This window comes from Canariomyces notabilis (assembly GCF_033297395.1).
Source record: "Canariomyces notabilis strain CBS 508.74 unplaced genomic scaffold N656scaffold_16, whole genome shotgun sequence".
Taxonomy (NCBI): domain Eukaryota; kingdom Fungi; phylum Ascomycota; class Sordariomycetes; order Sordariales; family Chaetomiaceae; genus Canariomyces; species Canariomyces notabilis.
In genome coordinates, this window is record NW_027041838.1 from 111,939 (window position 1) to 135,875 (window position 23,937).

At 56.5% G+C, this 23,937-nt stretch overlaps 11 protein-coding genes and 1 non-coding gene across 12 annotated transcripts; 7 read left to right on the top strand and 5 right to left on the bottom strand.

The window, feature by feature from the left end:
- Nucleotides 1-25: 25 nt before the first annotated feature.
- Nucleotides 26-2,876, bottom strand: N656DRAFT_712153 (uncharacterized protein; the record flags this gene model as incomplete). The annotated part of the gene is made up of 4 exons (XM_064811791.1): nt 26-1,073; nt 1,133-2,224; nt 2,283-2,541; nt 2,606-2,876. The coding sequence occupies 4 exons, from the start codon at nt 2,874-2,876 to the stop codon at nt 26-28; spliced, it is 2,670 nt and encodes an 889-aa protein (XP_064668625.1).
- Nucleotides 2,877-3,513: 637 nt separating this feature from the next.
- N656DRAFT_830209 (carbon-nitrogen hydrolase) lies at nt 3,514-5,440 on the top strand. Its single transcript, XM_064818597.1, has 2 exons — nt 3,514-4,271; nt 4,325-5,440. The coding sequence occupies exons 1-2, from the start codon at nt 3,753-3,755 to the stop codon at nt 5,153-5,155; spliced, it is 1,350 nt and encodes a 449-aa protein (XP_064668626.1). The 5' UTR covers nt 3,514-3,752; the 3' UTR covers nt 5,156-5,440.
- N656DRAFT_780847 (uncharacterized protein) lies at nt 5,313-7,454 on the bottom strand. Its single transcript, XM_064815457.1, has 2 exons — nt 6,962-7,454; nt 5,313-6,789 (listed from the first exon to the last, which is right to left on the bottom strand). The coding sequence occupies exons 1-2, from the start codon at nt 6,987-6,989 to the stop codon at nt 5,570-5,572; spliced, it is 1,248 nt and encodes a 415-aa protein (XP_064668627.1). The 5' UTR covers nt 6,990-7,454; the 3' UTR covers nt 5,313-5,569.
- Nucleotides 7,455-7,728: 274 nt separating this feature from the next.
- Nucleotides 7,729-11,144, top strand: N656DRAFT_755927 (uncharacterized protein). The gene is made up of 3 exons (XM_064813110.1): nt 7,729-8,228; nt 8,280-10,634; nt 10,686-11,144. The coding sequence occupies exons 1-3, from the start codon at nt 7,997-7,999 to the stop codon at nt 10,922-10,924; spliced, it is 2,826 nt and encodes a 941-aa protein (XP_064668628.1). The 5' UTR covers nt 7,729-7,996; the 3' UTR covers nt 10,925-11,144.
- A 224-nt stretch (nt 11,145-11,368) lies between these two features.
- N656DRAFT_837903 (vacuolar protein sorting-associated protein 11) lies at nt 11,369-14,657 on the top strand (the record flags this gene model as incomplete). The annotated part of the gene is made up of 6 exons (XM_064818839.1): nt 11,369-11,380; nt 11,497-11,751; nt 11,816-11,953; nt 12,027-12,653; nt 12,703-13,272; nt 13,320-14,657. The coding sequence occupies 6 exons, from the start codon at nt 11,369-11,371 to the stop codon at nt 14,655-14,657; spliced, it is 2,940 nt and encodes a 979-aa protein (XP_064668629.1).
- A 63-nt stretch (nt 14,658-14,720) lies between these two features.
- N656DRAFT_755932 (uncharacterized protein) lies at nt 14,721-16,398 on the bottom strand (the record flags this gene model as incomplete). Its single annotated transcript, XM_064813111.1, has 4 exons — nt 15,951-16,398; nt 15,262-15,839; nt 15,092-15,199; nt 14,721-15,041 (listed from the first exon to the last, which is right to left on the bottom strand). The coding sequence occupies exons 1-4, from the start codon at nt 16,249-16,251 to the stop codon at nt 14,721-14,723; spliced, it is 1,308 nt and encodes a 435-aa protein (XP_064668630.1). The 5' UTR covers nt 16,252-16,398.
- A 379-nt stretch (nt 16,399-16,777) lies between these two features.
- N656DRAFT_712665 (chorismate synthase) lies at nt 16,778-18,172 on the top strand (the record flags this gene model as incomplete). The annotated part of the gene is made up of 3 exons (XM_064811835.1): nt 16,778-16,812; nt 16,866-17,104; nt 17,160-18,172. 3 exons carry the CDS (start codon nt 16,778-16,780, stop codon nt 18,170-18,172), a joined length of 1,287 nt encoding a protein of 428 aa, XP_064668631.1.
- A 495-nt stretch (nt 18,173-18,667) lies between these two features.
- Nucleotides 18,668-20,053, top strand: N656DRAFT_780852 (uncharacterized protein; the record flags this gene model as incomplete). Its single annotated transcript, XM_064815458.1, has 3 exons — nt 18,668-18,697; nt 18,750-18,778; nt 18,858-20,053. The coding sequence occupies 3 exons, from the start codon at nt 18,668-18,670 to the stop codon at nt 19,765-19,767; spliced, it is 969 nt and encodes a 322-aa protein (XP_064668632.1). The 3' UTR covers nt 19,768-20,053.
- Nucleotides 19,895-20,321, bottom strand: N656DRAFT_167288 (uncharacterized protein). Its single transcript, XM_064808730.1, has one exon. The coding sequence runs from the start codon at nt 20,269-20,271 to the stop codon at nt 20,023-20,025; it is 249 nt and encodes an 82-aa protein (XP_064668633.1). The 5' UTR covers nt 20,272-20,321; the 3' UTR covers nt 19,895-20,022.
- A 50-nt stretch (nt 20,322-20,371) lies between these two features.
- N656DRAFT_167337 (longevity assurance proteins LAG1/LAC1) lies at nt 20,372-21,868 on the top strand. The gene is made up of 2 exons (XM_064808731.1): nt 20,372-21,215; nt 21,336-21,868. The coding sequence occupies exons 1-2, from the start codon at nt 20,403-20,405 to the stop codon at nt 21,732-21,734; spliced, it is 1,212 nt and encodes a 403-aa protein (XP_064668634.1). The 5' UTR covers nt 20,372-20,402; the 3' UTR covers nt 21,735-21,868.
- A 432-nt stretch (nt 21,869-22,300) lies between these two features.
- N656DRAFT_t96 lies at nt 22,301-22,398 on the top strand. The gene has a single exon. It is a non-coding gene; the product is annotated as a tRNA-Asp (tRNA).
- Nucleotides 22,399-22,907: 509 nt separating this feature from the next.
- N656DRAFT_799365 (uncharacterized protein) lies at nt 22,908-23,858 on the bottom strand (the record flags this gene model as incomplete). Its single annotated transcript, XM_064817862.1, has 1 exon — nt 22,908-23,858. One exon carries the CDS (start codon nt 23,856-23,858, stop codon nt 22,908-22,910), a length of 951 nt encoding a protein of 316 aa, XP_064668635.1.
- Nucleotides 23,859-23,937: the final 79 nt, after the last annotated feature.

Sequence of the window (23,937 nt, forward strand, 5' to 3'; positions counted from 1 at the left end):
TGGCCGAGTTTGCTGTGGTGTATTATTACTGTGGTGGGATAGGTGGACGGGGGGCGATTGGGAGATCGCCAAATTTGAAGTTTGAGATGGGACCAAAAGCCTGTTGGTCCGTTAGCCTATAATTCTCAAAGCAAAAGCCCGTGAGACTCACGGCAGCATCAAGATCCACCCAATCTGTAATCATCCACTTGTCCCAGAGTTTCGGAAGGTAGACAGGTGATGCCTCTGATGGCCCATTATCATTGTCGTTGGAATTATTATTATTGTTAGCGGGGGTCTCGGCGGAAAGGTCTGCCTCCCAATGAGCGCGCAGTGCGTCCTCCAGCAGCTGTTGGGCTGGGGACTCGATGTTACTGCCGGGATTCTGTTGGCCTGGAGACTGGGAGTCATTGCCAGGATCTCGCTCAGGCTTCTGATCACGATTTTCGCTGTTTGTTCGCCGAACTTGGCGGGCGGCTTCGTCCCGCATCTCGTTGAGAATGATGACCCATTTGCGCGCAGGCGAATGCTCATAGGTGGAGTCGGCGAGAGCCTTGATCCCTTTATCGGCCAGAATAACAAACCTGTCGTCCGCTATTGGCTTTTTGTAATTGGGCGGGGGGAACCTCGCCTGCCGCTCCCGGACTTGAGGGATGAGAAGCAGAACTGAGACGGCACAGAAGGTGACATGGTGAGTATACAAGATGGTGCGAAATTGGCTTTTATCTCTGTCGACTTGCTGGCGGGCCAGATCAGCGGCGGTGGTGATGGTCGCACGAGCAGCTTCGATACAGGCTCGAATAGCGGAGTCTGCAACCCTCTTCTTCGCAAGGTCTAAGGGGTATTCCGCGGTCATGAACGGGCGGTAGGCAAGAATTTGAGCGTGCCGATAGGCGAGGTGCATCAGCGTTGCCTGCCGACGGAACGTGAGATGGAGTAAATCGGTTTTTATACTGCCCAGCAGAAATGGCAGGCTGGCGTGCCACTGTTCAATTTGCTCGCCGATCTGCCAGGCACGAGCCAGCCTTTCGTCCTCGGGTATGTCACGGAGTGAGTAAACCTCGCTCAACAGCCTATCGGTCAGTCTCGTCAACCTAGTACGTCAGTCAGACAAGTTAAAAAGCTACTGCGAACAGGAGTGGTGGCGGCCTACTTGATCTGCTCAACTAGAGCATCCATATAGCAATCGCCTTTATGTGGCCTGAAGGGCCCGGCCGGATGCATGTCTTCGTCATTGACACCATCCGGCAGCTCCTGGTCCACGAGATCACCATTAAAGTAGCGGGGCCTGCCAGTCATCATGGCAATTTGTTTGTCGAGGAGATACGCAGACCAGAAAGTCCGTCTCTCGCACTGAATCTTTGCGTAATCCGGATGGAGAACAATGTCAGGACCGAGACCCCGGTTCCTCCCTCGCCGTCTATGAAGGCCAAGGGACGTCACGATATGGACAGCATTGTTGAAAACAGAGCACGCTAGGTTTATCCGGCATGTGCAGAGTAGATAAAGCGCCTGAAGGAGGCGGGCTTGAACAGAATCCAAGGCCGGAAGGCCTGTCTCTTGGTCGGTCAGACGCAGAGAAACCAAGAATAGCTGGTCCCCGGTGCCGAGGGTCCAGATCCAGCTCCATTGTTGATCTCTCTTACTCGGATTCCACGGCCGGACGTAGAAGAGAGATCCCAATGCCATTGTCATGATGGCAATGGCAGCCTTGGCATGGCCGACGTCACGCTCCAATGGGGCACGGTCAGTCATGTTCTTGAACACTTTTTCGAGCCACGACCTCGCAGTGGCACGGTGGAGAAAGTGAAAAGTCTCTGTCCACCCCATTTGGAACGACTTCTGCATCTCGATCCATTTCGCCAGGGTGTCGGGAAATTGGAAGGGCTTGGACGTATCAAACGGCTGGTCGCCGACGGCGAGGACCGGCTGATTGGGCTCTTCACGCTCTGCTGCTGGCTGGTTGGCCCTCTCAAGGGCATGTGCGATCTTCTGCCAGGCTCTGTGTAGAAATAGCAGGGGTGGCGTGTCCTCGTGGGAGTATCTCGTGGCTATCTGGAGAGGCGCGACATCGGGAGCCGCACGGGCAAGACCAGCCTCGGCGAAGGCCTGGTAGGACGTGTCGTCAGATACCCCTTCGGCGTTGAGTTCCTGAGGGGCGTCCAAAAAAGATCCCGAAGCCATCCTAGCATCCCGGGCGCCAAATAGTTGAAGAGGAGCCTGGCCAGCTTTCTGAGCGGCCCGCCTAGACCACATTTCAGTTGCCCGTCGTGGTCAGGAAACAATCATACAGGGGGGCTGACATGTTATAGGTGCATTCGACTCGCTTCTCAAAGCAAGCGTCGCATGGGATTCTGCCTTTGCAGCGCTCACGCAGGGTCCGGCATCGATCGCAAGAGCGTACGGCCCAAGACTTGTCGTGCCAATACGGGATGCTGGGATCCCGTAGATTGGTCAAGTTCCGGGCATTTGGATCGGGATTGTCGGGGGGCGGAGGAGGTGTCCTCGCTGGGCCCCTCCGGCTGGGCCTGTCATAGGTGCATGTCTTGCCCCTTTTAGTGCCTACAGGAGCTGTTGCATCAGCATTGGAGCCAGTAGAGGCAGGTAAACCGGGAGGAAGAATCACAGTTGTAGCATGGCTTGAAGCCTTGACACCTCATGGACCTGCCATGACACTGGTCGCAGGAACGGGCAATTCTAGTCCTTTTTGCACTCGGGGAATTAGTCGCGCTAGGGGGCGAGGTGGATGGCGCGGCGGGAGCAGCGGGAGCGGCGTTCACCCCCGTTGTAGCATCAGTTGTAGCCTCAGTTGCAGCATCGGCAGGGACAGACGCGGCGGGCGTTGAGGACTCGCTTTCCGACGGCGGAAGGAATTGCTGCTCCGTGAGGCCCGACATTGGGGTGGCTGCCCGGCACTTGGGGCTTGACAATCGTTTAATTCGGAGGACTGTAGGCGCGCTCACGATTGCCACTACACGCAGTTTGGTGATGGGCGGGTTCTCAAGACGCGGTTCTGTCAATCAGCAAGCTGGGTTACACGTGTAGAGAGGAAAGTGGGGCCCGCTTCTTGCCGAATTGGCCAGGGGCAGATGGAGAGACACACAGGGGTGCTGCTCCTAATCACGGCATGTTCCGACGATCGGGTAACTTATTTTATTTCTCTTATGTTTTCACTTTTTCTTCTGGGCGGGGACAACGTGTATGTTCTTCTTATAAATCTAGGGTCATTATTACAGTTGAGATGCTATTGTGCCTCTCACCAGGCCTAGGTTGTAGTAAGAGAGGTGCCTGGCTTTTGGTAAGGTGGTGAAGTCGGCAAATCCACTGGACCGCAGCTGCGCCGCCGAGTCTGCAGCGAAACGCCGGCTTGGCACGGCACAAGCTCCGTCCTCCGTCGGGTGCTCTTTGTAAAGTAATTACGTCACGGTCATTGGCAACTCTGCTTGCTGCTATCGCGTACACTAGTGTTACATACCAACGAATAAGTTCCGACTTACATGCGGGGTTGTGTTCTTGGACGGACAGGGAAGTGATTTGGCAGCTGGTTGGAAGGGGCCAGACTCCAGATTAACGTACAAGTACAAGTACCACCTCACCTCCGTTGCCGTTGCCATGCTCGCATGCTCGCATGCTCTCGACTCCGTCTCCTGTCAGTCTCAGCGATGATTCGAGCCGCCAGCACATATGAGACGCCCAACTAACTGCCTAGACACATTTTAATACTGCAATCACACCGGTGACACCACCACTTACTCCCCGTTTCGGCAACAACAATGGTGACCACCACAATCCGCCTGGGCACGGCATCGCCGGGGACCCGAGCTACCACGGCCCAAACCCTGGCCGAGCTGGAGCAGTTTGCCCGCCGTGCCGCCACAAAAAAGATCGACCTCCTCTTGCTGCCGGAAGCTTACCTCGGCGGTTACCCCCGTGGCACCCATTTTGGGTGTGTTATGGGCGGCCGATCCCCCGAGGGCCGGGAGGAATACCTCCGCTACTTCCAGGGCGCCGTCGATCTCGGCGACACAGTGGGTGGCGGTGCTGGCGCTGGGCAGGCCTGGATCGATAGAACACTGCCGACTGATGCGATACCCGGGTCTGGCGACGAGCAGAAGCAGGTCGCCAAAAGACGTGGCGACGGCAGTCGGGAAGAGCTGGAGCGCATCGCCCGCGAGACCGGGGTATTTCTCGTCACGGGGCTTGTCGAGAAGGCGGGCGGTAGTTTGTACTGCTCTGTCGTCTACGTATGCCCCAAATTGGGTATCATAGGCAAGCGAAGAAAAGTCATGCCTGTACGCTTGTCCCCTTACTCTCCGAGCCGTTATCCCTTACTGACCTACTCAAGACCGCCATCGAGAGGTTAGTCTGGGCCCAAGGCTCACCGGCGACCCTCCGCGCAGTGAGCACAACCATCCGGGGTGTGCGCATCAACCTCGCGGCGGCCATCTGCTGGGAGAACTACATGCCGCTGGTCCGGCAGGCCCTCTATGCCCAAAACATCAACCTGTACCTTGCCCCAACCGCCGACGGCCGTGACGCTTGGCTGTCCCTGATGCGCACAACGGCTATTGAAGGCCGATGCTTCGTATTGTCGTCCAACATGTGCGTTCGCAGCCCCGCGACAGCGCCCGCTCAGGCCAACGGTCGTGTCCACCACATCTATCCGGAAACAGCTTTACACGACGGTGACGAGGACAGACAGAGCACGATCGACGGCGCCATCACAGACTCAGGCCCAATCACCGCGCGTCGTAGCTCGTGCGTGACCGAAGAAGGCTTTGAGATCGCACTTCCCAAATCGCCGCACGGCCGACCGAGGAGACGGCAGTCCGTCTTTGACGACGACGGAAACGAGATTGTTCTCTGCGGCAGTGGGAAGCGGCACACCGGGGACGAGGTTACTGCCGTCGCTGCTACAAAAGCAACAACGACTACCGCCACAACTCCGGCAAAGACGGATTTCATCTCCCGCGGCGGGTCTGCCATCGTCTCGCCGTACGGCGACGTCCTGGCCGGCCCGCAGTGGGAAGACGACCACGGCATCATCTACGCCGACGTCGATTTCCAGGATTGCATCCGCGGCCGCTTAGACATTGACATGGCGGGCAGCTATTCGCGCAACGACTCGTTCAAATTTTCCGTTGAGGGGCTAGATCTCTCGCCGCTCCCTTACTGATCCAACCATGAGTGCAGGAGACGCTGAAATTTGGACCCCGAGGATCGCGTGTACGCATATCAGTCTGTTCACCCTAAGCAAGGCGCAAGTGAGGGCTTGGATTGGATATTACAACATATATGTGACTTTGGGTCTCCGCTCTGACTGTCATGTATGTATCAGTAGCCTGTGGGTAAGCTAAGGCCGCTCGGTGGTTGCATGCGCGAACATAGCTGCTCTTGATTTCTTGTGACTGATAGGTATCACGTTCCTAAGGAGACAAAAAAGAAAAGAAAACGCGAGACCAAACCACTGCAGCAATGAACCATCAAGCGCCATACCGTTGACCCGAGTCCTCGTTTCTCATACCCCGCCCAAGAGATGAAAGAATAACAAAGCAGAACAAGAAGCCAACTCATAACCAGCTCAAACCTTCTAATCCCCGCCGTCATCCTCATCACCCTCCTCAACCCCTTTCTCCATTTCCCTCTCCCTGGGACTCGCAGCGTTAGAAGCCCCAGCCACAGCCAAGCCACCAACACTCCCGTTCACACTATCCGCCCGTCCATGCCCGTACAGGCCGCTCCTCACACTGCCGGCATCTCCGCTTGCCAGTCCCTGCTTAGTTCCGCCCGCATAGAGACTATTCCTCTCGCTTGCACCTGCAGTAGGGAAGATGCCCGTGCCCGAGTAGATGCTCGTCCGCTCCCCCGCGCCGACGCCGGACGCGCCGCGGTGCAGGCCCGGGGTGGCCGGCCCGCCGTCAACAGTCATGGTCGCCGAGAGGACGCTCAACGGTAAAGACTCGCGGCTGCCGCCCCAGAGCGAGGACGGCGCGAGAGCCCGGACCGAGGCGTCCGTGTCGAAGGAGCGCCGCCGCCGGCGTTTCGACGACGACGCGAGCGTCAGGATCGACGCGTTGTCCGTCAGCAGATTGTTGGCTGTCGCCGCGGCATACGTCGTGGGATGTCCTAGCGTGCTGCCCGATGGAAGCAAATGCGGGGGTACTGCCGGGGCGGGGGATGTGGTTGTTGGGAAGGGCTGGTTGAAATGGATTGCTTGGGAGCTGGACTGGGATTGGTGCGAGTGGTGATTGCTGGTGTAGTTCACGGACGTCGGATTCTGCGTCCCCGCGCCGGCCCCATTTGGTGCTACCGTTTGAATTGTGGTAAGCGTTGTCGTGAGCGAGCGGACTGATGGGGCCGGGGACGAGAAGGTGCTGTCACCGCCTCTGGGGCCATTGGCGGTGCGGCTAGTACCAGCGACGGAGGACGTACCGTGCGAAGGGGTTGTTGTCGAGCGTAACGTCTCGTTTTCGGTCGAAACTGTTGGAGCTATTGAGCGGCCCCCGGTCGTCGGGGGCGGCCGCTCATCGACGGATAACCGAACCGACTCTTCTTGCTCCAACGACGTGACGCTGCCTAGCCTTGGGCTCGGGACCGACGATGTTGAGTGATGGCTGCCACGCGATGAGAAACCAACGCCGACGGCACCGGACTGAGGGTACGGGTTGTTTTGTGTCTGTCGTTTCTTGCCGGCATCGCGTTTCGAACCAATATGACGGCTTCCGTCTCCGGATGACGTAGCTTTCAAGTTCGCAAGCTTCTTCATCAAGGTTGAAAAGGGCCGTCGGCGGCCTAACCGGCCTGTCCTATCTGTCATGGCGTTAACGGTGGTGAATCGGCATCGACAATCTGATGCTGGGTGGGTGGCTGAGAAGGGTGGCATAGCGCACAAGGTTTGACGGGATGTGGAGGGGAGGTTCGCGCCAGGAACCGCGAGGTGAAACGGCAGGGATCGATCATGAGATATTGAAATGGTAGTTACCATGCGCTTGGGCTGCAGTCTCCGTCATGGCCGTAAGGCAAGGCGGGGAATCTGAAGGCGTATGGGCCTCGGCGAAGGATCGATCAGATGCACGGCCTTCGGAGCGGCAGCAGGTGCGCTAGCTTCGAGGCGACGGGGCACTTCCAGTTTCAGGAAGAAATGTGTCTGATGACGGGCAGTAATCTGGCGGACAGAGTCTGAAAGTGCAGTTGCAGTTGCGATTGCAGTCGCAGTGCAGTCGCGGGTCGTCGGTGCCTGCTCAACCCTCCAACCAAGCTAGCCGTATGTACTCCGTACGAAGTACCTAATCAAACCTTAGCTGTTTCGGGTAAGGGAAGCTCGATGCTAAAGGAGAGTCTGCTGCAACGAAAATGCTTTAAGTGATCAAAATTGCCGGGAACAGGAAACAGCGTGAGTCAGTTGGCGAAGCACATTGACAGGCTTGGTGGGAATGAGAGTTGGACAAGAACTGTTGGCATCAAACATGACCCGCCACATCGACACATGAAATCAGCCAAATGAGATGTTGCAGAGAGTCCCGAGCTTTGGGCGCCAGGGGTCATTGGCCTATACAGTGTGTTTATACCAACTACTGTGCTCTACACACTGTATGCCGCTGCTCTGCGTTGGTGGGGAATGTGAGCTTGGCGCAGAACATCGTTCGCTGCACTTGCAGGCCATGCCCCGCTTGTTTGGCTGATCTGGATGCTGGCCGGTGCTGGGCCCGCCATCGCGGGAAGGCCCGCAGGACCTCTGCCGGGGTTGTGCACAACCTCAAATCCATCCGGCAACGGCGTCACTTCCGGGTATCTCACTATTTCCACAGTTGCCGCACTCCGTTGGCAACCTCCTAATTCAACCTATCGTGGCTGGCATTTATCTGTCGCCCTTGCACTTTTCGAGTCTTTACTTCCTCGGCATCCCCCGCAAATCCACTCCCATTGCGATGCGCAGACTTGTCACTTGACCCTTTCGGCACAGGTAAGCCAGCGACCAGCTGTTGAGGCCGGGACGGGATGTCTAGCCCACAGCGCCATGTCGATACAGCTACTCCCTGAGGACGTCATCGCCCAAATCAAGTCCTCGGCAGCGATAACATCACTAAACGGCGCAATATGCGGGTTGCTGCAAAATTCACTGGATGCGGGTGCGTCCACCATCAACATCTCTGTCGACTATAGCCGTGCAAACTGCTCGGTTGAGGATAATGGATGCGGTATTACGCCTGCCAGCTTTCGGGAGGATGGAGGGCTCGGCAAGCTTCATTGTAAATGCACTTCCCATTCTAGAGTGGATGGACATGGTTGACGTAGCTTAGATACCTCTAAATATCCACCCTCCCCGGACCGCCATGGCAAGCGCGGTGAATTTCTGGCTTCCCTTGGGGCATTATCACTGCTCTCAATCGCATCGCACCATTGCGAGTATCGGACGCACAACTCTTTGACCATTCATAACTCAAGGGTGGTGGCGCGCCATACTCCTGCCCTCCCCGAGCAACGAGTCCTGGCCTTCGCCAGCGGGACTCGGGTTATTGTCCGTGATCTATTTGGATCCATGCCAGTTCGTGTCAAGCAGCGAGCTATGGAAGTCGAACGATTCGGAACCTCCAAGGACTTTGAGCAGCTAGTCTACCAAGTTGTATCTCTTCTGCTTGCTTGGCCTGGCGAAGCAACAGTTAGCGCCCAGGACACATACTCCCACCGGACCGTGACCCTCCATGCATCCAAAGTGCCGGGTGATGATTCCAGTCATCTCAGTACGGCCCATACTATTGCTCCTCGGACAGCTACGCTTCTGACGCAGGCGTCCCTGGTGGAGCAAATCGACATGAAGTCATGGGTACCAATCGGAGCCAGTGCACCTGGAGTTTCGGTGCAAGGCTGCGTATCACTTCGGCCCGTTGCCACGAAGCGTGTACAGTTTATCGCTCTTGGCGTCCAGCCGTTGCCAAATGAACGCAACTCCAACCTTCTCTACGAGGAGTTCAACCGAGTATTTGTCGAATCCGATTTCGGTGTGGTAGAGGAAGTTGCTCTTGGGGATGACGGGTTGCCTGCTAAGACCGACAGTTTCACAGGAAAGGAATTGAAGCCAAGAAGGGGCATCGACCGTTGGCCAATGTTCTTCCTGCAGATCAACCTAGGAGATCAAGCGGACCCGGTCAACATTGACGAGTATCTCGATGAGGGACGTAACAACCTCTTAATCGTCACCGACCTCCTTCAGGTGGTGGCGTATGAATTCTTGAAGAAGCACCACTTCCGCCCGAAATCAATCAATGCACTCGAGCGACTCAGGAGGCCAAGGCTGACCCCTGCCATTCCTCCTTCCCAGTCAATCCTGGCCTCATCGTTGCCTCCGAGGGATCAGATCCAGTCGGCTACCAGACGACCCCGGTCCAAGCGCGAGAGTCGCAAAGGCGCCTCATCATCACACTTGAGTCGTTCGAGCTCTATGACAAGACCGATTTCTCCTTTTTCATCCTGGGCACGAGTAAAGTCGGGTACCAAATCAGAAGCTGCTGTTACTGCGACACGTGCCGCAGACAAAACGCAGGCTGCGGGTGGCTTCACTCTCGATACGCCAGATGCCTGTCCAAAGACGGAGATTCCGCTATTTGATAGAAGTGGCAATCTTATGCGTAAACCATTTGATGACGTTGATGACACGCCAGCATGCCAGTCGGGGAACCTCACATCGGGCCAGGCAGAACATGCGTCCTCGGCCACTGACACTCATAGCCCGCGTGAGACGGTTGTCTGGGTCGATCCAATGAGGAAGGTCAAATCGGTAATAGATAAACGGACAGGCTTCGCCGTCAAAACAAGCAGCGGCCGTGCGAAGGTGCCTTCGAGGCTGACGGAGGTGGTGGAGGATCCCTCTCGGCCGCTCAAGGGAAAACCAGCGCCATCTGGTCACAGAAACACTGTGTTCCAGCCTAAAGAACTCGCTATCCCACAGGTTCTCCAGATTCCGGAAGCACTGGGGTGCGGACATAACGTCGGCGTCCTGGACGTCAAAGACATTGCAAACGGCTCATGCAGTGCTAATCCCTCGCCCATGCGCGAGGGCCGGATCTCGAAGGCTGGCCTTCAGCGAGCAGAGATACTCGGCCAGGTTGATCAAAAGTTCATCTTGATCAAGGCATCCACCGAGTTCCCAGCTGGGTTATCAAACAGTGTTAACCGGGCTGATCAGATGCTTATTATGATTGACCAACACGCCGCCGACGAGAGATGTCGAGTAGAAGAATTGCTAAAACGTTTCTTCGTACCCGATCCAACCAGTAGTGGCAAGCTAGCCGCGCAGACTCAGTATTTGGATAAGCCGCTGCGGTTCGATGTTTCGGCGCAGGAGGCAGGGTTCCTCTCTCGCCTCAAGAGTCATTTCGCGTATTGGGGTATTGTTTACGAAGTGCTTCAGGATCCTCTAGAAAAAGGGGTTTCCAGCAAGACTGCGGAGGTTCGGGCGTTGCCACCGAGCATTGCAGAGAGGTGCCGACTGGAGCCGAAGCTTCTTATCGACCTGCTGCGAAAGGAGGTATGGAAGCAAGACTGGGCAAGAGAGCCGAAGGGCGCTCTCGATACGGCTGCACAACACGACTGGATTGCAAGGTTCCATGGGTGTCCTGAAGGCATTATGGACTTGATCAGTTCCAGGGCCTGCCGGAGTAAGTTACCGAGACGGCTGGGAAAGGGGACGCTGAGCTGACATTCTACAGGCGCCATCATGTTCAATGACCCTTTAACATTGGATCAATGCTCGGAACTGGTTGGACGGCTGGCACTATGCGCCTTTCCATTCCAGTGCGCTCACGGACGGCCCTCCATGGTTCCTTTGGTAAGCCTGTGTTGTGACAGTACACTTGCAGGCGTTGGCGCGGTGTTCAAGGAGGAGAAAGCAGAGGACCTGATTACCTCCTTGAAGCGGTGGAAGTGCAGCATAGAGAGAAGGCGGTAGCCCTCAGTCTCACCTTCCCGGTGGAAGATTCAGAAGGTCTATTGACATTAAGAGCAGCGTCGTCGATGGTTACATGCCCTTAAGACTCATCTGTTAGTGCATCGCAAAAATTTGTACGTAAAATTTGACCTCTCGACTATCGCTCTTAACAGGTATGTCGGCTTGTAGGTTCCTTCCAGAGGGACACTGCAGCCGGCCTGGTACAAGTACCTAGCAGGAGCTCAGTCCAGCGCACTGGAGTTAGGGTTAAAGATGCTGTCGATTTGCCCGAGACCCACTGCAGCTGGAAGCTTGGTTCCCACCCCGCGTCACTGGCCAGGGTGGTTCTCGCTGCCACAAGACAGCTACAGTAGGTGCCAGACTGAGGTACTCGGCACAGTTCGACATAGGAGAGCACCACCACACACTGAATAGCCGGGCAAGCCTGGTGATAAAGATGCGACCATGGCGTTGACGGTTCGTCTCTTCTGCTTCAGCTCCATTCCGATGAATGACAACCCCTATCCCAACTCAGGACACAATAAGAGGTCTGTATGTACAAGAGCTAACCAACCTCTGCGCCAAATGAACAGTGGAGGTCCTTTGACTTCTTCGACGCCAGCCAGGTTAAACTCGCCGACGATGACACGCGCTCATTCTTTGAGAGCAACGAGATCTCGTCCGTCTGCTCCGGTTCCGACAGCCTCTTTCTCGGCAGTTACGATGGCCAGGTGCGCATCGTCGGGCCGAGCTGGAAGGTGGTGCGCAGCTTCGTTGCCTACGACAGCGGCGCCCCCATCACCCATATGAAGCAGGTTGAGGGCACCAGTTTGCTAGTGACTGTCGCGGTACGTTGGACCAGGGCTACGTCGTGGCGGGACTGAGGAAGGCTGACGGGGGCCGTGTGCACAGGAAGAGCCAAGCGCGGGCGGGGACTCGCCCAACCAGCCTTTGCTCAAGGTGTGGGCGCTCGATAAGCCCGTCAAGAAGACGGGGATTCCGACCTGCTTGAGCTCCGTGTCAATCAACAATGGGAAGAAGCCCTTTCCGGTAGGTGGCGGTTTGCTTCGTTTACTTGGACAGGAGTTTGGGAGGAGCAGCTGTGGAGGCTGACCATTGCAAGATCTCGGCCTTTGCCGCCACCGAGGACCTGACGCAGCTTGCGGTGGGCTTCGCTAACGGCGCCGTCACTGTCATCCGCGGCGACTTGGTCCATGACCTCGGGACGAAGCAGCGCATCATCTACGAGTCAGACGAGCCGATCACGGGTGTGGAGCTCCACGTCGATGCGAGCTTGACGACTTTGTTTATTGCGACTACCTCACGCATACTGAAACTGGTTATCTCTGGGAAGGGCCATGGCCAGCCACCAAAGACGGTTGAGGACACTGGTTGTGGTGTGGGTTGTATGGCCGTGGACAAGAGGACGGGGAACATCGTTGTCGGAAGGGAGGATGCTGTCTACTACTACACGCTTGATGGAAGGGAGGCTCCGACTGCCTACGAGGCCCCGAAGAAACTAGTTGCAGTATACCAGGACTATATCGCGCTCGTGTCTCCTCCCACGCCGGCAGGAGAGACGGACACGATGCGGCGCCGGTTCTGGGGCGCCACGGCGGACAGCATCTACACGTTCACCCTGATACAGCCTGATCTAAGGATAATTGCCCACAGCGAAACGGTCCTGTCTGATGTCAAATCAATCTTTCACGTTTGGGGTGACCTATACATCCTCACTCAGGAGGGCAAGGTTCGTTTCCCCCCTTGGTAACCCGAGACAGTGACCTGACAGGGCTCAGGTGTTTCGCTATCACGAGAAAACGCTTCAACAGCAGCTGGAGATGCTCTACGAGCGGAACCTCTATAATCTGGCTGTCGAACTTGCCCAGAAATCCGGGATGGATGCACAGCAACAAAACATCATATTCCGAAAATACGGCGACTACCTTTACCAGAAAGGGAACTACGATGAAGCCATGGCCCAATACATCAAAGCCATTGACTGCACAGAGCCTTCGCAGGTAATCAGGAAGTTCTTGGAGACACAGAGGATACACAATCTCATCGAGTACTTGGAAGAGCTCCATGAGCACCACAAAGCAACGTCTGACCACACTACTCTACTCCTGAACTGCTATGCAAAGCTCAAGGACATCGATAAGTTGGAGAAGTTTATCAAGTCGCCTGGTGACCTCAAATTCGACCTGGACACTGCCATTTCCATGTGCCGGCAGGGCGGTTATTACGAACAAGCGGCATACCTCGCCAAGAAGCACGGGGAGAATGACCTGGTGGTAGATATCTTGATCGAGGATTCCAAGGCTTACGACGAAGCTCTAGATTTTATCTGGCACTTGGATCCAGATACAGTAAGCAATACCTTTCACCTCTACGTCGCGTTACTGACCACTTTCAGGCGTACCCCTGTCTCATGAAGTACGCTCGAGTTCTCATCGAACACTGTCCCAAAGATGCGACCCAGGTCTTCATTGACTACTATACTGGACGGTATATCCCCAGAACAGATCCCCCACCTTCTGAGGGCAACGCGCCGGCTGCGACCAATGGAGGGTTCGTTGTCGGCGCTGCGAATGCAGTCCAAAATCTCAGCAACTTATTGCCCTTACCCTACATGAATGCTGCAGCAACAAATGCGCAACAAGCCAACACCAAACCAACCGTTGCGGACCTTGATATCAAGCAAAATGGGGAAGCTCCAAAGTACACACCGCCGCGCCCTCGAACAGCATTCTCCTCGTTTATCGACCACCCAGACGAATTCATCGTCTTCTTAGAAGCATGTATAAAGGACGATAACCTCTCTGAGGCTGACAAGACAGACATCTCCACCACCCTGTTTGAGATGTACCTCCATAAGGCCAATGAAAAGAAAGGCGACCACCACCGCGAAGAATGGGAGCGCAAGGCCAAAGCGCTCATCGACAGCAAGAACCAGGCTACAAACAAGCCACCCATCGAGAAGTCTGATGTTCTCCTGCTCTCCCACTTGTCCGACTTCCGCGACGGCACTACTCTCGTCAAGGAACAGTCCGGCCTGCTCTTTGACATATTCCGCTCCTACACGTCAGCAAAAGACACGCGTGGTGCCATCAAGGCTCTCCACAAATACGGGCCCGAGGAGCCCCAGCTCTATCCGGCCGCGCTGTCGTACCTTACCTCTGACGCGCGGGTTCTGGAAGACGCTGGGCCGGATGAGCTGGCCTCGGTGCTTGAGCGCATCGACCGGGACGGGCTGATGGCGCCGTTGCAGGTCGTGCAGACGCTAAGCAAGAACTCAGTCGCCAACATGGGCATGATCAAGCCCTACCTCGCCAAGCGCATCGAGCGAGAGCGGCAAGACATTGCCGAGAACCGGCGGCTGGCGACGCAGTTCCGCAGCGAGACGGAGGCGCGCAGAAAGGAGATTGCCGACCTGGGCACCAAGCCCGCCGTGTTCCAGGCCACGCGCTGCGCGCAGTGCACGCAGCAGCTGGAGCTGCCCACGGTGCACTTTTTGTGCAAGCACTCGTTCCACCAGCGGTGTCTGCGCGGCGGCTTGGCGACGGGCCAGGAGGCCGAGTGCCCGCTCTGCGCGAGGGATAACGCCACCATTCGGGCGCTCAAGAAGAGCCAGGAGGAGAATGCCGAGCGGCATGAGTTGTTCAAGGCTGATTTGGAGAGGAGCGAGGACCGGTTCAGGACAGTTGCTGAGTGGTTTGGCCGAGGGGTCATGAGTGCGCCTCATGTGGAGTAAATATTAGAAGGGGTTCATTTTGGCAAAGCTGGAAAGGGTATCATTCCAATGTTTAACGAATTCTTAACGAATCTCCTGGGGTAATGAGCCGGCTACGTCTAAAGCATCTACCGCAGACTGTCCGGCCCCTCCACCCTCCTCACGGGGCCCCTTGATCCCGAACATATAGTTGAGCCACTCCCCAACCTTGCCTGCGTCTACGGGAACTGGGCTGGCTGATGTGAGCGTCTGTGTCCAATCATTGATATGGTGAAGACGCTTCTTGACCAGGCCCTGGCTCAACAGCGCATCCTGGCTGGCTTCGTCGACGAAATCTTGATATTCAAGCCCAGAGACGGCGGCAGATTGGATCTCGCCGTGACGAACGGTAAAATGGGCTCGGAACTGGTTGATCATGAGAAGGTGCTTAGCTGGGGTCAGGGGAGGCTACTTACGCCGTGTGGCAACCAATCCGGCAGTTCAGGGCGTTCCCGCGGGTCCTCCTCAGTCGGGTGCGTCGAGAAGGTGAAGTGAGGCGTCTGGCCAAATATCCATTCAGGGGACTAGACAATCCCTCATCAGCGCATGTCTCACCCAAAGTCCAACTGCAACTCGAACAACCCACCGTAAGCTCCTTCATCCCCTTGACCACCTCTTCCACCTCGAACGCCTCTTTTTCCCCCACCGTCACCCCTTTCCACTCCCCGGCACCATACATGCCCGCAAACTCCCCAACAACAGCATCCACAAACTCCGCCGACCCAACGCCCACATTCCTAATCCGGCTCCGCACACTCTCCACCCCTCTAGCCTTAATAAACCTCTCAGCAGGCGACCTCAACACTCGTGAAATGCTCCCCAGGTGCTCGCTCGAAAGCAGACAGGTGCCGTGGTGCAGCGACCGGGTGCGGGTCAGCTTGTAAGCCGACCCGGACACCTTGAACGTCGTCGTTTCCGTACCGTTACCCTCAGAGACGTCCATGACTATGTCGTGCCGCCCGTTCACCCGCACCCCGCCGCCCACCCCGAGCCGGGCCAGCGCCCGCACCACCATGGCCGCGTGCTTGTCCCGGTCAAACGTTGCCGGCGGGCAGATGACGGACCAGTTGATGTTGCCTTGGTCGTGGAAGACGGCGCCGCCGCCTGAGCGCCGGCGCACGAGGGCGATTGGGGTGCTGTTGCTGCTGCTGCTGGCATTTTGCTCTGACTGGGAGGAGGGGTCTTCGGGGTAGACGTCAGGGGTTGAGAGGGTTGCCTCGGAGGTGGTGTTTGAGGAAGAGGAGGAAGTAGGAGAGGAAGAAGAGGGAGGTAAACCCTCGCGTAACAGGTGCAGATTAACTTCCAGCCAGGGGTTTTGGTTGCGGCCGATAACTACGCAGGGCCGGTTGGCATACAAGAAGAGGACGGTTGAGTCTGGATGGGAGCGTTGGAGCAGGCAATGCTCAATGGAGAGGTTCAGGTAGGGATCTGTGGCGGTGGAGCGGTAGATTTGTACGGGACGCTCAAGGAGGGTCTGGGTGAACGGTCTCTTTTGGAGGGTTGGTGCTGTTTTGAGGTAGAGCTTTGGCGTTGGAGGTACGCGGCGGGCATGGCGGGAGAGGGCTGTGAGGGCCATTGCTATGTACAAAGTGAATCTGACCGATAATATGCAATTTTATGAAGGTTGGAAATTCACATCCATCTTGGCCGAGCCTGGCATGTCTTCCCTGATATCGTACCTCAGAATTAGCTTTCGACACTTCTGAGCTCAGCTTGACGTTTGGCTTCGTTTGCAGCTGACAGAAGCTCCAGCTGCAGAGCTCTTCCAGGCAGGGGCCCCATGCTCACAGCCGCGCCAAGCTGCCCCAGACCCACCTGACCCGCTCCACCCAGACCTGATGGACAAGGGGGAGCCGATGACGGCGCATGGAGGGGTCAAGCTGTGAACTTTTCCAATTGCAGCCAGATTTTCCCACAGCATCGTGCCACTCTCGTTAGCGGTCTGCCTGACTCACCATTGCCCGGTGATTTGGAGTGAAAAAGGAGTCCTCCAACAACTATCCTACTTTCAATTGGAAGGTGATTGACTGTCTATTCGAGGTCATTGCCCTCCATTGCTTTGTCTCTCCATTGTCCAAGGTTGCAGCAATCCCTCCATCACCATGTCGACATTCGGTGAATACTTCAGAGTCACCACGTATGTCCATCCAGGCCGGATGCCTTGTGTAGTGCAAATGTTGACAGTAACAGCTATGGCGAATCACACTGCCGCTCTGTCGGCTGCATCGTCGACGGCTGTCCGCCGGGCATGGAGCTCACCGAGGAAGACATCCAGCCGCAGATGACACGCCGACGGCCGGGCCAGAGCAATATCACCACGCCGCGGAACGAGAAGGACAGAGTCCTTATCCAGTCGGGAACCGAGTTTGGCGTCACCCTTGGGACGCCAATTGGCATGATGGTGCTGAACGAGGATCAGCGGCCAAAGGGTACGCTCTCCCCCAGCTAAATTTCTCACGCTTGTCCTGACGTTTCGGTCTGCAGACTACGGAAACCAAACCATGGACCTTTACCCGAGACCCAGCCACGCCGACTGGACCTATCTGGAGAAATACGGCGTTAAGGCAAGCAGCGGAGGGGGGAGGAGTAGCGCGCGAGAGACCATCGGCCGTGTCGCGGCTGGCGCCATTGCCGAGAAGTATCTGAAGCTGGCCTATGGCGTCGAGATTGTCGCCTTTACTAGCTCTGTCGGCAGCCTACACCTGTTCCCGCCGACAGCAGAGCACCCCAGTCCGAGCACAAATCCGGAATTCCTGTCGCTCCTCCAGACCATCAGCCGTAAGGAGGTTGACAGCTTTCTCCCCGTCAGATGTCCCAACGAAGCTATGTCGAAGAAAATGGTAGACTACATCTCGGACTTCAAAGACCGCAACGATAGCATTGGTGGGACGGTGACCTGCGTCATTCGCAATGCTCCCAGCGGTCTGGGTGAGCCCTGTTTCGACAAGCTCGAGGCCATGTTGGCACACGCGATGCTGAGCATCCCAGCCACCAAGGGCTTCGAAATTGGATCTGGTTTCGGTGGCTGCGAAGTCCCTGGGTCAATACACAACGATCCCTTTGTCCCGGCGGCAAATGTGGAGCTCCCGCCTGGCGTCGCCGAGAGCGGAGCTGCCAAGTCCGGTCATCCGCGACCGAAACTAACGACCAAGACAAACTACTCTGGCGGCATCCAGGGCGGCATCTCCAACGGCGCCCCAATCTATTTCAGAGTCGCCTTCAAGCCACCCGCAACTATTGGACAGGAGCAGTTGACGGCGACGTACGATGGAGAATCTGAGGGTGTCTTGGCGGCCAAGGGACGGCACGACCCCTGCGTGGTCCCCCGGGCCGTTCCGATTGTGGAGGCCATGGCGGCCTTGGTCCTCATGGATGCTGTTCTTGCACAACAGGCAAGGCACACTGCAAAGAGCCTGCTGCCTCCGCTGAAACAGACCATAAACTCCGGGAAGCCGGCTGGGAATGGCGTTACCGAGGAGGAGGTGAAGAGTCAATAGATTCGCTTAGACGCTGAATAAGGAACTCCTGGGATACCCAAATGATGGTGTGTGACCCTGACCCAGGTGTGAGCTCCCGCATCCGATGTCTATCAGGAACGTAGCCTTGATACAAACAGCCAGGGTTTGGTTGACACTGCAGCGGCCTAGGGAGGGCGAGGTTAAGAACGCAGTTGCAGATGGGACCTAGAGCGAATAAACTCCCAGGCTTTTGTATGGCTAGATGACAGCCAGTAGGGTGTCAAAGCGGGTGTCAGGAAGCCAAAGACATTGTTTGCAATATGCAGAATGTATGCTGCGGGCCTCAGGCGGGGTCGCTCAACGTGACCGTGACGCATCCAGCCGTGGCCTCCTGGAATTACCGCTCCCTTACAGCAGGCCTAAGATTTAGTCTTCAGACATCTCTCAGATTCCACTGCCTCGTTCTTCTCGTTCTTCTCATCTAAGTCGACTCGATCCCGCAACCGGTACTGTACACCTGAATAGTCGCTGGCTATGGCGCCTCTACTGATGCTCTACGTGCTTGTACGTCTACATTCCTCCTGAGTGACACTGTTTCTGCTAACCCTCTCTCCAGATTATCCTCAGCCTTGTCGGCGCGGCCATGTATGTGCCCCATCCCCTCACACACCTTCCTCCTTACGCAACAGATAAACCTAGCTAACAACAGCTTCACCTACGCCAGCTACCAACATGTAACCACGACAGCCCTCTCGCTACCGATCCCACCCGCTCTCACAATCCTCGCCATCCTCCTTCCCATCCTCTCTGCCATGACCACCTTTACCCTGCCCCAGTTACGCCGGGCCCTCCTCCTCCCGCAAACCCGCTCCAACCATCCCCGCACGGCCTCCATGTCCCGACTGCTTCTCCCCGCCGCACACATCCTCCAGATGATCCTCACGACGGTGCTGGCAACCCTCTTCTCGACCCCGCTCGCCGGGCAAACGACACCAAGCTGCCTGCTCACGCAGCAGTGGACGTCGCTGTACAGAGCCCACTCGGCGGCGCCCATCCGCGCCATCCAGGACGCCCTCGCCTGCTGCGGCCTGCGCACCACGCGCGACATGGCCTGGCCCTTCCCCGGCGGCCAAGATCACATCCCTCCGGGAGCCTGTGAAGCACAGTTTGGCCGCCACATGCCCTGCCTCCCGGTCTGGCAGGACGCGCTGGATAGGATGGCGGGTGGAGAGGTTGGGGTTGTGGTTGCTGTTGGGGTGATGCAGGTCCTTGGCTGGCTTTGGGTGTTTACTGCGAATACTAGTAGGGATAATAGGGGAGGGTTGGGGGCCGGGTTTGTGGAGAGGTGGTGGCGTGGGTTGTCTGGAGGGGGTGGAAGGGCGGGGCACGGTGACGAGGCCAGGAGGGCGTTGTTACCTGCTGCAAGGGAAGTTGAGGCTACGGGTGGTGCGATGGGAGGAGATGATAGAGGGTATCATCAGGAGGAGGAGGAGGAGGAGGAGGAGGTGCAGAGCCACGACGGAGAGGGTGAGCAGCGGGGAGCAGCGGGTGGTGGGTATGGTACGGTTAGAGGGACTGGGCCGAGGGTTGAGCCGGCGCATCATGATCCTTGGGCTGGCGTCGAGCGGGCGTAAACGTTTCGAGTTCCAACATTCGGTTCTCTCTTCGAAAGCCAGCTTCCAGAGCCACCAAAATCCCAGTAACTAGGTAGGCAGCGAAGTGTTGTCCTACAGGGAGAACCAAAGGGGTGAATAGGTTTCATAGGGATGTTTTACTTTCAGACTTGAAAGACCACGCACCACAAGCAGCATCTTGAGCTATTAGAGTGACTGGAGAGGAAAATGTTCGTAGGGTACAGAGTTTGCTGCCAGTGCTGTTTACAAAGAGCCCTACGAGTCTCGTCTATCATTCGGTCGTGAAAGGCAGTAGCTCTCCATATCACTACAAAGCAACTTGAAGACGTGCAGGTCCGCCTCGACATGGCGCCCTGGGGACGCCGGCCGCGGACTCAATCTCTCGTATAGGAAGGAGCAGTGGGCGGCACCAGTCTTTTTATGGATCGTACCCGCCTTACACAGCCAAGTCGTTGTTGCTGTACACAAGGTAAGTGCGTGCTTGGGTAACTGGCACCTGGGCATTGCCTCAGTGAACACGTCAGAGCGGCCGCCTCTGCTCGTCTGCCGTTCTCACAACATCAATTCAACACTTTGGGATCCCTCCTTTCCCTGTTTGCAGCTTTGTTGACCAGTCAGACCATCATTCCATCAAAATGACCCGGCTCGACCCCTTTCCGCAGCTGAGCACTGTAGACGCTGGCGGATTATCACACCGCCGCTCGAATGTGAAGCGCAACTCTCAGGATCTGGCTGGCCATGCAGGTCCCATGCAGCCGGTAATCCACGACCAGTCGTCAAAGCTCAGGAAAAAATCTCGTGGATCCCTTAGACTATCCCGGCGAACCTGGGTCCTGCCTCTGCTTCTCATGCTGACCTTCATCACGCTCTATGCCATCAATCCATCCGAGTCTAATATCTTCCGACACTTCCTCTTTCTTTCCTACAAACTCGATGATCAAGACGACCAGTACGGCAAGGGTCCCTGGGACTTCGCCATTTTATGCTCCTACACCATCCTGTTGACCTTCGCTCGCGGGTTTCTCATGCAAGAAGTTCTCAGACCCCTTGGCCGTCTCGGTGGGATAAAGTCACGGCGGAAGCTATCACGCTTCATGGAGCAAATGTACACGGTCTACTACATGGGCTTCGTCGGGCTTCTCGGGCTTTACACCATGAAGCGGACTCCAGGGCTTTGGTATTTCGAGACGCGAGCCATGTACGAGTCGTATCCGCACCTATCTCATGATGCCGTATTCAAGTCTTACTACCTGATGCAGGCCGCCTTTTCGGTCCAACAGGCACTCATCATGCTGCTCGGCCAAGAAGAGCGGCGGAAGGATTTCCAGGAGCTTGTCGCGCACCACGCCATCGCTCTGGCGCTGATATGGATCAGCTACCGATATCACTTTACATACCTTGGCCTCGCCGTCTTTGTCTCGCATGATATCAGCGACTTCTGCCTGGCGGTAGGTACTTATTACTGCTTCAACCACCGACCTGAGCCATCAAACTCTCTATTCCAGCCTCTGCCAGCCTTGAGATTAAGTAGCTATATGTTTCAGATAAGTGGCTAACCCACCTAGCAGATGTCCAAGTCGCTCAACTATCTCAAACACCGCGCTCAGATCGCCTCCTTCCTCCTGTGCATCGCTACATGGATCTACCTCCGCCACTACATCAACCTGCGCATCCTCTACTCGATCGCTACCGAGTATGCCACCATCGGCCCATTTGGAGTTAACCCTGAGGCAGGGGAGTACAAGTGCCGCCTCTCCCAGACCGTCACCTTTGCGTTGCTGGCCATGCTGCAGGGCCTCAACCTGTTCTGGCTCTACCTTCTGCTCCGCGGCGCCTACCGTTATTTTGCCACGGGTGTTGCCAGGGACGATAGGTCCGAGGCTGATGAGTCAGAGGGAGGACCTGAACCCTGGGTTGCGGACGAGAGTCAGGGAGGCAAGGAGGAGAGGAAAGGGGTCGAAGTTTGATCACATGGGGTGTGGCTAGTTGACGATAGTTCGGCTGATAAGTGATGAATTGGACGTTGCAGTCAAGGTATCACTAGCCCATACCTTACTTAGAAAGTTAGAAGGTCCCATTTGTAAGGCCTTTGGCCTCGAATGCTTTATTGATTTTAATCCCTTGTTGAGAACAGCCTGGACAGGAATCAATATCATAGTGTATCGGTCATCGAAACTTCCAAAACTCCCTTCGAAACTCCATGCCGTGCTGAGCGCCATCCGCCACTGCAGTTTTTAGAGACTGGGATGAGTATTGTAGCTTGGAAGCTCTGGAAGTTGGTTGGTGATGCCTCTGATCCGCTCCCCAACCACGAATGTAGTTGCGGTGGGTGCAGTAGCCCCCTGGAAGGTGTAGTATCTGTATCGTCTGTCACTGGGCCTCAACCAGCATGGAACTGCGATCAACTTGCGCACGGAGAGCATTAGGGGGACAATGGTAGGGGGTATCAACAACAAATGAACAAGGTGTCTGTCTTGATAAGGAGACCCGTCGGATTGGCTATCCAGCTACGGTGGATGAAAACATCCACAAGTCTTCCGTAGTATAGTGGTCAGTATGTGAGCTTGTCATCAGACCCCGCCTGGGATCCAGACAACGCTCGAGACCCGGGTTCAATTCCCGGCGGGAGAGTCAAAGCCACACAGATTTTTTTTCTTGCATCTTCCCATGGCATTACCACGTTCATGACCTTTTTCGTCTAATGAACCCATTATGTATCCAGGCTAAAAAGGTACCAGACCTTACAGACCAGAGGTAGGCAAGTGAAGTGTTGAAAAGAACTGAACACCTTCGATACCTAAGCAACATCGGACGGTAAACGAGCCGGACCGCCGTGGCGGATGCAAGGTCCCCGCAGCCGCCTTCAACCGCTCCCTCGATAACTCTTCATCAATCCCACCCCGCGATTGCGTGGTGCGGTGAACCCATACCGATCCCTCTACTTCGTACGCCTGCTTTGTATTGTACAACAGGCACTCGCCGGGTCTCGCAAAACCGCACAGGTAGCTCTCAATCCAGGCGGCGCTCCTCCGTGTCAGCGTAGAGGCCCTGAAAAGTTGGGATGCCGCTGCTTTTCCTTCCGCCCAGGCAGAAGCGCGGTTGCAGGATGGGCAACTGAACAAAAGCGCACAACTTCCCTGCTACCGATTGGCCCCTTGGCGGTGTATTTCAGTAGGAAGCTCGGCAGCGGATACGTGACTGAGAGGCAGCTCCACAGGAGACGCGTTCGGATGTGCAGCTTCCCAATGCGCCGCTGGCTTCGCCTCGGAGCCATACACATAGGAGCCAAGCTGCCCTGGCGGCGGCTGCTGCAGCAGAAGCTGTTGTTGTTGCGGCGACAGCCCAGCGCCAAGCTCGGGAACCTGGGACGTCCGCTTGCGTTTCTTCCATAGCCAGAAAAAGAGCGCCGCTAGCAGAGATAGCACGACCACAGGCACAACCACTGCAACCGCCACGATCGCGCCCGTGGACATGGACTGCGCATCAGACGGCGCTGGGGAAGGCGTCAACGACGGCACCCCTGACTGGATACCGCCGGCTGCTCCTCCTCCTCCTCCTCCTCCTCCTGCTGTCTGCGTCGTCGTTGCCGTCGTCGTTGCGAGATCGGTGGCCTGGTGTACCATCCGGATGCCGTACGCATTTATCCCTTCCGGACTTGTCATGGTCGAGAGAATGGTCGATGTGGTGCCTTCAGCGGAGAGGGTCATTGGGACTGCTGCCCCGCTTTGCGGGGCGATCCATGTGCAAAACAGGTTCTCCCATATGCTTGAGAGCGTGGACGGGTCGACGCAGGAGAGGGTGATGGAGTCGCGGATGGGACAGCAGGTCACCGTCGTTATGCTCGAGACGCCTTGAGTGTCGTGGCAGGCGGTGTAGTAGCCGGCGGGGCAGGCGATGCCGGGGGAGAAGTAGTTGGTCGCCGAGAGGCCGAAGCCGGAGGGTTGGCACGACGACATGCCGCCGACGATGCCGACGTTTGACCAGTAGATGCCGGTACATGGTGCTGGCGGCGTGAACGTGGTGGTGAGAGGGTTGAGGGGGAAGGAGGTTATGACGGTAGCAGAGGCGGAAGTGACGGTAGTCGCAGCCATTGTGGTAATTGGCAGATACCTAGAATGTCTGTCGACTTCCCTGTCTCAACTCTCAAGGCCAGGCGTCAACCGAACGCCT

Coding starts and splice junctions, on each gene's coding strand:
- N656DRAFT_780847 (XM_064815457.1), bottom strand. CDS start 6,989: ATGACGGAGACTGCAGCCCAAGCGCATG. Junction 6,790..6,961: donor GACTGCAGCCCAAGCGCATG/GTAACTACCATT, acceptor ACGCCATGACAG/ATAGGACAGGCCGGTTAGGC.
- N656DRAFT_830209 (XM_064818597.1), top strand. CDS start 3,753: ATGGTGACCACCACAATCCGCCTGGGCACGGCATCGCCGGGGACCCGA. Junction 4,272..4,324: donor AGCGAAGAAAAGTCATGCCT/GTACGCTTGTCC, acceptor GACCTACTCAAG/ACCGCCATCGAGAGGTTAGT.
- N656DRAFT_167288 (XM_064808730.1), bottom strand. CDS start 20,271: ATGCCCAGGTGCCAGTTACCCAAGCACGCACTTACCTTGTGTACAGCA.
- N656DRAFT_755927 (XM_064813110.1), top strand. CDS start 7,997: ATGTCGATACAGCTACTCCCTGAGGACGTCATCGCCCAAATCAAGTCC. Junction 8,229..8,279: donor AGGGCTCGGCAAGCTTCATT/GTAAATGCACTT, acceptor GACGTAGCTTAG/ATACCTCTAAATATCCACCC. Junction 10,635..10,685: donor CAGTTCCAGGGCCTGCCGGA/GTAAGTTACCGA, acceptor GACATTCTACAG/GCGCCATCATGTTCAATGAC.
- N656DRAFT_167337 (XM_064808731.1), top strand. CDS start 20,403: ATGACCCGGCTCGACCCCTTTCCGCAGCTGAGCACTGTAGACGCTGGC. Junction 21,216..21,335: donor TCAGCGACTTCTGCCTGGCG/GTAGGTACTTAT, acceptor CCCACCTAGCAG/ATGTCCAAGTCGCTCAACTA.